The sequence below is a fragment of the Geotrypetes seraphini genome, chromosome 5 (genome assembly GCF_902459505.1).
Source record: "Geotrypetes seraphini chromosome 5, aGeoSer1.1, whole genome shotgun sequence".
NCBI classification, from domain to species: Eukaryota; Metazoa; Chordata; class Amphibia; order Gymnophiona; family Dermophiidae; genus Geotrypetes; species Geotrypetes seraphini.
The window spans coordinates 180293799-180304389 of NC_047088.1; the positions used below are offsets into that span (position 1 = coordinate 180293799).

The 10591-nt window shown below is 41.5% G+C and overlaps 1 protein-coding gene across 2 annotated transcripts in view; it reads left to right on the forward strand.

The window, feature by feature from the left end:
• The window catches only part of TMEFF2 (transmembrane protein with EGF like and two follistatin like domains 2), a 512432-nt gene extending 502829 nt beyond the window's left edge, over positions 1-9603 (forward strand). The window contains exon 11 of one of the 2 annotated variants that reach the window (XM_033944051.1): positions 9239-9603. In XM_033944051.1, the coding sequence (XP_033799942.1) occupies positions 9239-9330 (92 nt within the window). In that variant the 3' untranslated portion in view covers positions 9331-9603. The remainder of the gene's footprint in view (positions 1-9238) is intronic. The other variant, XM_033944052.1, reaches the window with a different exon arrangement.
• Positions 9604-10591: the final 988 nt, after the last annotated feature.

Consider the following 10591-nt stretch of genomic DNA (forward strand, 5'->3'; position numbering starts at 1 on the left):
AATGACTTCTGGTGATTAAATTGCCTGTTCGGTGCTAACCATGAATTTTCAGTGCCACTTAACTGGTTAGTGCCGTTGAAAATAACCAATTGACACTGAACTTAAAAACCAGCTATTTTTGAAGTGTTCCAGTGTAGAGTCAGCACTTGTATTCAGTAGCACTTAACCTGCCAAATAAACCACATAAATAGGACCATGTAAAAGTCCTATCTTTATGCACTAATCCATAGTCAGTTAAATGTTGAATTTCATATTTAACCTACATGGAATTAGCCAGTTCCAGAAAAACAACGCTGGTGCGTGAAGATAGCCTTGCGTTAAATTTCCGGGTTTAAAGCCATCAACAGTCGGGAAAACACTGGTCTCTACTGGCTGAATCTCGGGCCTCAGCTTTCTACACCAACGTGGCATGGTCTGGACTAGTGAGGGATTGAAAGGTTTCTTACAGCTAAATTGGACAGGAAATAGAACTGGTAAAAGTTCAAGCACCTAAGGGCCTCTTCTATCAAACTGCATCGGGAGCAGCGTGGGCCATTCAGCGCGGCTCTCTGCGCTAAAAACTGCTAGCGCAGTTTCATAGAAGAGGCAGTAAATGTTAAGTGTGTCACCTGGAATGTTGGTGCCCCTCCCCACCCTCTTCGCTGCCCTCCCACTCCTTCCTGACCCCACCCCCGTTGTGCACGCGTTGCCCTTCCCTTACCCCATGCCTTTTCATTTGCCAGGCGCAAGCAACATCTCAGAGAATAGTTAAGCCGCTGGAACGCGTTGCCAGAGGGTGTGGTAAGAGCGGATAGCGTAGCTGGTTTTAAGAAAGGTTTGGACAAGTTCCTGGAGGAAAAGTCCATAGTCTGTTATTGAGAAAAACAAGGGGGAAGCCACTGCCTGCCTTGGATCGATAGCATGGAATATTGCTACTCCTTGGGTTTGGGACAGGTACTAGTGACCTGGATTGGCCACTGTGAGAAAGGGATACTGGGCTTGATGGACCATTGGTCTGACCCAGTAAGGCTATTCTTATGTTCTTATGTTGCCTGCGTCGTGTCGGCTATCCCTCTGCCATCACTTCCTAGGCCCGGGGCCCGGAAGTGACATTTTTGTAAATCCGGGTTCAGACCGGATCCTAATGTAACGAATGTAAACCGCCTAGAACTCTTTGGGTATGGCGGGATATAAGAACCTAATAATAATAATAATAATAATCAGAAAGAAGCAACACCAACGCAGGCAGCAAGTTTGTAATGCTGCTCACACAGGGAAAATTAAAAAGGTACGGGGACTTGGGATAGGTCTGTTTGCCTGGGTGTGTAGGAGTGGGCTTTCTGTGTGTTTTTTTCTGACACACAAAAAAAAAAATTGAGGGGAGTAAACTTACAGCTGATGATTCTTTTCTTCCATTTTTATCCTTCTTTGCTGACATTGCGGCTGCGGTTTTGTTGGGACATTGTGTTTTGTTTTGTTTTTTCTCTTGATTGGGAAGAGCTCTCATTTGCCCCTACTGGTTTGTCTCTTGATGGTCTTTCTTGATCTGATTTGGGAATTGCGATGATCCTGTTCCTTTATCTGCAATGTGTTCAGACTTTGCCTGGTTGCCTTCTCTGTATTTTGTTTGTTTGCTTCTCAATAAAGATGTTTGAAACAACAACAAAAAAAAGGTACGAGAGAAGGGAAGGGGCGCCCGTGCACGACATGGAGGGTTGGGAAGAAGAGGGGAGTGGAGAGGAGGCTGGGTGCCAGCGCCCCTACCAAGATCGCACCTGGGGAAGACTACCCTCCCTCTTACTACGCCACAGCATCAATACCAGGTCACCCTCAAATTCTGTAATGGAACCTATGTACTGAAAAGGAGATGCATAGATATAGAATTGCCCTCTTTATTTCCTATCCAATTGCTCTCCCTCCCTGAAACTGTAAGAAATGAAAGCCTTGGAGAAAAACATGTCCTACTTCAAGATTGCGTAAGTGACCTGACATGCAGGTGTTTGTTTTTTTCTTTTTTTTTTATTTATTTTGCTCTGCTGCTGCCCTAAATTTAAATCTAATCCTTGAAATTTAAATCTCTCCCACATTTTTTTTTTTTGCTACAATGTTCCAGTTCATAATTCATTTTGCCTGGCTCACAAATCAGATGTAGATTATTGATCTTTACTGATTAAAACTCGCCACAGTTGACTCAGATCCTCTCTATTCTACGTATCTCAAACATATTTCATGTAATTCAGTGTCCAGGTGATTTTCAGCAGCATATAACTGGACAATGTCCTGAAAACCCAGGAAATGCTTTAGAACTATCCAGTTAGTGCTGGGACAGTCCAGGCCTGAAGTTGGGATGGCGTCATAATTTATCCAGTTAATGGTGCTATTTTATTTGTTAACCGGGTAAGTGCTTGGATAAAGATTGGACGGTGAAAAGGCTATTCTAACATTATCTGGCCAGTTATGCAGGCAGTGGTTTGACACCCTGTTAACCACCGCTGCCATCCAAGACCCAGGTATTCAATGCTGGTACCCAAATTAGGGTCATTATCTGCACTTTAAGACTGATGACGGCTACGGGATCAATATTGTCCTGATGGTGTATAATAAATTTAATTTAGTACTTACACACCATCTTTCCAAATCCAAAAGTGAGATAAGTGAATTCAATAGAACATAATTACAGTCTAGGCAATATTCAAAAGCACAAATGCAGCCAGCACTGGGTATTGGCTGCCTAAGGGGTCCTTGTACTAAGCTGCAGTAAAAAGTGGCTTTAGTGCACTCTTATGAAGGTCTTTTCCAAGTGCTAAGGCCATTTTTACCACAGCAATTAAATGGCCATTTTTTTTTTTTTTAATTAACGACCAAGAGTTAAATGTTGCCATTAGAGTGCAGCCATTTTGTCAAATTACTGAGTGCACTTATTACCACCCATTTTGTAGGTAGTAAGGGGGGAAATTCTATAAATGGCACCTGTAATATAGGCACCTATCTGTTGTCAATCACACTTAGGCACCTGTTACAGAATCACGCCTAACTTAAAACTTAGGCACCTGTAATGTACACCAAGATTTTAAAGGCCTACTTTATCAATGCCTATAGAGAATTACACCTAGTGGTACCTTAGTCTTTCTCTACCCCTAAACATGTTAACTTTGGAATTAGGCACTGTTAGGGGCCTATCTTTCGTAGAATCGTGCCTAAGATAGGCGCCTATCACCCAATTAATTTTTAATTTTTCCATTATGAACTTGTTAAAGCTCATAATTGAAGCCAATTTACTAATTAAGGGGTCCTTTAACACACTAGCTGTTATAGCGCACGCTAAATGCTAATACGTCCATTATAGTCGATGGGCGCTTTAGCGTTTAGCGTGCGCTAATATTTAGCACATGCTGAAATGGCTCGCACGCCTTAATAAAAGAACTCCCCAAGTTAGGCGCCTATTTATTTAGGCGTCTCTTATAGAATTTTCCTCTAAGGGCTCAAGCGGTGAGACCCTGTGCTAACCAGTTAGCAGATGGTAATGCAGCTGCATTAACTGATGAGCACAGAAATGACCACTCAATCTCCTCCAACATCCCCCCTCAAAAAAAAAATTTTAGCGCGCAGAGTTTGGCAGTTACTGCAAGAAGCTTGAGCACGGCCCATGGTATACCATTTTAAGCTGCGTTAGACACATAACGCTGCTTAGTAAAAGGTGCCCAAAGTTCTTTGCTTTGAAAATGTATAAGCCAGTGAACAGATAAATGTTGCTTGGGTTGACCAAAATTTAACTATACAGAGTTGGCCAAGTTACTTTTTAAAAATAATAAAGTTACTAGTCACTGCAAGGAAAAGGTAATATATTACAATTGCTAGTTACTTGTTTAATGATATATTTACTTGTTTAAGTAATGCTACCTGTAGTTACTTTTTAATTCCTGACCAAAAAGAAGAGGAACACAAACCCTATTCATGCCAAAGAGCCAAAAAGAGGTAAGGGTGGACCATGAACCTTCATACAAAAATGGAAATGCTCAGGACATCAAAATATAAAGGGTCTGATTCTGTACAGGATGCCCGGTCTCAGCAGCCACCTAAGCGTCCTATATAGAATTGTGTCAGTCCTAACGGACAGATGCCTAAGCCTGGCTAACCACCCCGATTCTCTAACTGGTGTCCATGCCACAGGCGCCATTTAGAGAATTGTGTTGCCGCTGAGCTGATCATGGCAAGGGGATCTCCCTGCTGCGATCAGCTCAGCGGCAGCGGTAGGGAACCCCTACACACTGTCTGCGGCAGGAGGAATGCCAACTCCCTCTTGTCGCAAACCCTGAAATAGTCCCTGTCAGGAGGGATGCCCACTCCTTCCTGTCAGCACCTTCCCCCAACAGTATATATTACTCATTTACAATTGCAGTTACATCATTACTTTAGAACAAATGTAATCATTACAGTTACTCACCTCCTCCGTCCTCACCAAGTTAGAACTATGGACCTCACAATTCAAATTAAAAATTGAACACCGAAAAAAACCAAAATTTTCCTGGCAAGTCCTAACCATAAACTTACAAATACTTCCCTGAAATTGAACTGCCTAGACTATCCTATCAACCCCACCATAAAAATCCTTGGAGTCCTCCTAGACAGATGCTTGACCTTCGAAGATCATACCAGTGCCCAGGTCAAAAAATGTTTCTGCTCCCTCTGGAAACTTCACACCATTAAACGCCACTTCGACCACCTCTCCTTCCGTCTTCTGGTCCAATCACTAATCTTAAGTATACTGGACTATTGTAACATCATATACCTGGGATCCTATAAAAACACCAACAAACGTTTAAGAATAGTTCAAAATGCTGCCGTCCGCCTCATCTTCGGCCTCAAAAAATATGACCACGTTAGCCCCTATTACACTAAACTCCACTGGCTGCCGGTGGAGGCAAGGATCATCTTCAAATTCCCTTGCCTCTGCTTCAAAACCCTAGCAGGCTCTTCTCCAATCTACCTATCCGAGCACCTTGAAATTGCAGGCCCCTCTCGTACACGAAACACCTACCTGTTTTCCTTTCCTTCCCTGAAAGGCTGCCTCTACAAGAAATTCCTTGACAGATCCCTAGCATTCCAAGCGGGCAAATGGAATAAATGCCTCACTGCACTCATCTCCAATTCCTCCCCCCCCCTACCAAATGTTCAGGAAGACAATCAAAACCTACCTTTTTGATAAATTCCTCTAACTTCTCCCCCCCTCTTACTTGCCTCCTCCTCGGACCTTAACTTACCTCAGACTCTCGACTCCTCCAATCTTGTCAGCCACCAAATGATTAAACAAAACGGATCACCCTATTCAACTAATCACCCCTTCTTCGTTACCTCCCATACTAAATGCCTCTGCTTTGCCTTATCGAACACCGTAGTATGTATCACCGCCGTATGTAACACTACTGTATGAACTCCGCTATATATATGTAACTTACAGCTAAATAACTTCTCTGCAATTTGTAACCTAGCTGAAAAATAACTTCACCGTAAATGTAGCGTCGCTGAAAATGTAAATGTTGCTATGCCAAAAAAAAAAAAAATTTAATTTCACTGTAAATGTACAATCTCTTCATCTGTTAACCGCATAGAACTTCCATGGTAATGCGGTATACAAAAATAAAGTTATTATTATTATTATTACTCATTATTGTTTAATATATAACTCTGCTAGCCTCTGTTTAGAGGCTATCAGAGTTCAGGGGGGAGATCCCAAAGTTGTACAGGTAGTGCTGATAGTTAACTGTTATTTGGAACGCTCTTCCGGAGTCTGTCATAGGTATTCAAGACAGTTAGACAAGTTCCTGCTGAACTGGAATGGACGCAGGTAAGACTGGTCTCAGTTAGGGCACTGGTGTTTGTCCAGTGGGCCACCGTGTGAATGGACTGCTGGGCACGATGGACCACTGGTTTGACCCAGCAGTGGCAATTCTTATGTTCTTATGTTGTATAATTTTAGTCATGAAAGTGAACTGCACCCTTCTTTGCACTTTTTACTTTGAATATGGTATCTAATATATATCATTCAATGCAAAAAGTATAAAGAAGGGTGCTACATTGGTGAAAGAGGCCTGATGATATCATATTAAAAATTACCATGACAGCACTTTGGAAAAACTGACTACTGCTTCAATGATTTTATGGCGAGAATACTGAAAGGAAATTTCAAGACAATCCAAGAATGTAAGACTTTTGAAATCAAAACGATAAAAGATTTTGACACCCATCGGACAGGACTCAATGATGACTTTGGCTTTCTTTCCCACAACAAAGGAATTGAAACTGCTTTGTTATCTCCCTGTCTCCTACTTAACAACTTTGTTACTCACTGCAAAGAAATTCAAACTGTTTTTCACCTCTTGGGGCTAGATTCACAAAACTTACCGATTGAGTACCGATGTGGTTTGCAATCGTTTCCCGACCCAATTTACTAAACCGCTGTGTCATCAATCACCGATCCGATCCGCACATGCAAATGAGGAGAAATGCCATGCATAAGTAGGAAGCTATCGATTCACTAAACAGAAGAAGGAACAACGATTGGGTTTGCCAATCCTAAATGAAGCGACTGCTGAGGACTAGTCGCTACTGTCTTGTCTATTCTCCTGCTCTGTTGCCCTGAAATCCCTGAAATTTCCCTGCTCTCTGCCTCCCTGAAAACAACCATCAACATAAAAAATAAAAAATGGTACATATGCATACACCCCCTTTTTATATATTGGGCAAAACGCGCAATGCGAGCCTGTGGTTATAACCCGCAGGTTTAACCTGCGGGTTTAAAGCGTGTTCTGTTCCATTCTACCTGCACAAATTTAAATGATTCCTTTCAGGAGCTGCTGTCTATACCTATGCCATCCTTCCCCCTTTGTTTTGACCTCGCTTGTGCGGAGAGCAAGCGCATGCGCAGATCGCATCTACAGCCAACCAGGATGGTCTGCGCGTGCATCACGATCACTCTGCAGCGATCAATAGGGCGTGTGTCCGATCAGATAATTTGCATGAGGGGTGCAGGGGTGACATGGTTGAGGAAGCCCAAATTTTTTAGGAGTCAGATTGCGGCGTTTTGTATACCTTGTAGACGGGAGAGTGTTTTTGCTGGTAAGCCCACTAGTAGAGCGTTGAAGTAATCTAAGCGGGATAGTACAAACGCGTATAGTAGCTGGGCAAAATCGTTTTCTGAAAAGTAAGCATGGATGCATTTTAGTTGATGGAGGTAGTAGAAGGATGAAGATACTAAATTTGATACATGGTCTGAGAGCGACAGATTTGAGTCGAGAGTCACTCCTAGGCTGCGGACTTTGTCTTTGGCTGTAAGGGTGTCATTTCCCCAGGAAAGAGATAGGTGGGGGTATGCGCAGAAATCTTTATGTATCCAGAGAAGTTCTGGTTTTGACGCATTGAGCTGTAGTTTAGTTGAATCAGTCACCCGGCAGAATTCGGCCATGAATCACTCAACAACGATCCAGACCGGTCAATTTAGTGAATCTAGGCCTTTGTCTTCAACTACCACTGAAATGCTTTCATGTTTCCCTTATATACACTGATTTGCAAAAATTTGCTTATTTCTGATTTGAGGAAGAAAGGGTTACCTTAGAAAGCTAATCATAAACTGCATTAAGTTAGTCCAATACAAAATGTAGTTTGTTTTTTTTTTCTTTTATGTTTTTGTTTCAATTCTACATATTGCTTGATAATAGAATGAGTCAAACGAAAATGGGGACAGAGAACTTAATTGTGAATACTGAGTGATTAAAAGTGATTGTGTCAGTTGCTATAGAATAATCACTCTGTAAATCATTTGCAATGAACAAGTTTAGTTATATATCAACTGCTGATAGAACTCATGCTCAGAGACATGGAGGCAGTAACAGGGGGGACCCCAATACTATTGCCTCACCACCCAATCAGTCTTAAGTTGATTTTCAGGTAATCAAGTATTTAACTTAGTGATGCCACTTAGGCTATCTGGCCTCTATATTGCACTAACAAGTTGAAAAAGCATTGAGAGTAACAAACTTAACTTGTTCCATTGAAGTTAATTAAATAATTGCTAAAAAAAAATTAAATTAAAAGTTAGATGTGGAATTCCACGCAGCACCTAGAAACACCTGTCGAGGCACCTTCCGATGCCTAACTGTACCTACCTGAAAAGTAGGTGTGGTTAGGGGCAGAGAATATGTATGGTTGACTTTGGCAACACTGGGCATCCGAGTCAGGCACCGGTAAATTAGGCTAGGAAAAACCTGGCCTAATATACTGACACCTACCTCTAGAATACCTAGCAATGCCTAAGCATGCCTAGGTGCTTCTAGATGGGATTCTATAAATGGTGCCTAGCAGTTGATTGACAATCGCGCCTATAGTGTAGGTGTTGCTAGGTGCCATTTATAGAATCAAGCCCTTAGATCCAATGCAGGCTTGACTATCAGCGACCTAGAACATAAGCAGCTAAGTGTAGGCTAATTATCAGCCATAACCTAGCTGACTAAGTTGTAGATGAAATTAATCCTACAGATAATAAACATGGCCAGCTGTCTAGACTTCTAAGTGGCTCTGTAAGTCAACTCATAAGTTAGCAATTAGGTCCGGATTCTGTAAATTGTGTCTGTGTCGGCGGCCGCCTAAAAATGGCCACCGATCGCGTGTCAATCATGCATTGTCACTGTTTATAGAATTGCAGCTGTTTTTAAAACAAGGGCCTTAAATGTAGGCCAGCATTTTATAAGCCTACTACATTTAAGGTACCTGTCTTGTGCCTATGGAAGCACATAGAGTCGCCTAAGGCCACTTCCGGCATAAACCACGCCCATGCCAGCCTCAGGCATCCGTAGGTGTGCCTAGGCACTTCTGTAGGTGTGTGAAAGGCGTTTTCAGCATAGTCATCATTCACCGCATTGATTTTAAAAAAGTGTGCTCCAATTGGTTAGTTAGACGGCGATAGGACGCCTAACTTTGGGATGCAGCTACTAGAATCCGGGCCTTATTGTTTCAGACTAGTCCTAAAAATGAAGTGAACTGCTAACAGTATACACTAATCACTGTTTCTGAATGAACTATATTTCATTCAGATCACAAACCTCCTCCCCTCCCCCCCCCACACACACACACAATAATTTTCCAGCTTATCAAAGGACTGATCTTTGCCTGGTTAAAAAAAAAACTTTCTCTGAAATCATTGCTAAAAAAAAAAAGCTATTGTACCCAGATTTCTGAACTTAAGTTATATATTTTTATTTTACAGAAAATGTCCCAGAAGTAACAGAATCCATAGACAAAAGCAAAACACAGGGCACTACAGTTCAGACAACACAACAAGAGCTTCAACCAGGTTAATTTAATGAACGCATGTTTCCACAATGGCAAATCTGATGGCACAGAACTTGGACTAAAAAAAACTCGTATAGACATGAAATTAAGACAAGAGATCGACACATGTTGCCTTGCATTTGTGGTAATCTACACCAATGAAAACATGTATTACAGCTATATTTGATTATGTATGGATATATTTGAAATAGTATACATTGTCTTGATGTTTTTCTGTAATGTAAATAAACTATTTATATCACACAATATAGTTTTTCCTTTTCATGTATTTGTTATATATAATAAATACTCAGTGATGAGAAAAAAATGTGGCAGTCTTAAGTTTGCTCTATCAAATAATTGTGTGTAAATCTGAGATGCATTGTTCAATAATAAATGACAGAGGCAGGTGACATCTTATATCAAAGTGGGTTGTTGAGGCATGAGGTTCTGAGTACCAGAGTCCACTCTCTATGGCCCTAGCCCTATAAAGGGTCATGGATTTCATATATCACCTTTATATGAATTATATGGAAGTATTTTCTCTGTGGACTCACATTCTAAGGTGCATACCTGAAGCAATGAATGGTTAAGTGACTTGCTCAGGGTCACAAAGAGCTGCACTGGGAAACAAGCCCAGTTCCCCAGTTCCTCTGCACTAACCATTATACTTAAAATGCCTTACTGCAGCACATGCTCAGACACCCTATGGTAAGTTCCAAAATGGTATACACTATAAAAAATGTGTCACAATCTACTTGAGAATCGAGGCAACAATGTCAGTTGCGATCTATTTATCAGATACAACAATTTGTTAATTGAAACGGTTTATCTCTGGCAAATGAAATGAAAGAACGATGTGGTTTGCTGCATTTGAATCAGCATCTTCTTGATTACTTAGCCCAGTGGTTCCCAACCCTGTCCTGGAGGAACACCAGGCCAATTGGATTTTTAGGCTAGCCCTAATGAATATGCATGAAGCAAATTTGCATGCCTATCACTTCCATCATATGCAAATCTCTCTCATGCATATTCATTAGGGCTAGCCTGAAAACCCGATTGGCCTGGTGTTCCTCCAGGACAGGGTTGGGAATCACTGACTTAGCCAATTGAATAACTCAATTTCTAAGACTTGGTCCCTTTTCTTGGATTATGACACATATTTCTAATTGTTTATTGGAAGGACAACTCAGGAGGTGGACTGTTGGCATTCCTGCACTAATCAGTTAGCACATCTATAGAGTATTTCTCTAACTGGTTAGCTTAGGATTATCATGTGAGCCCTAAT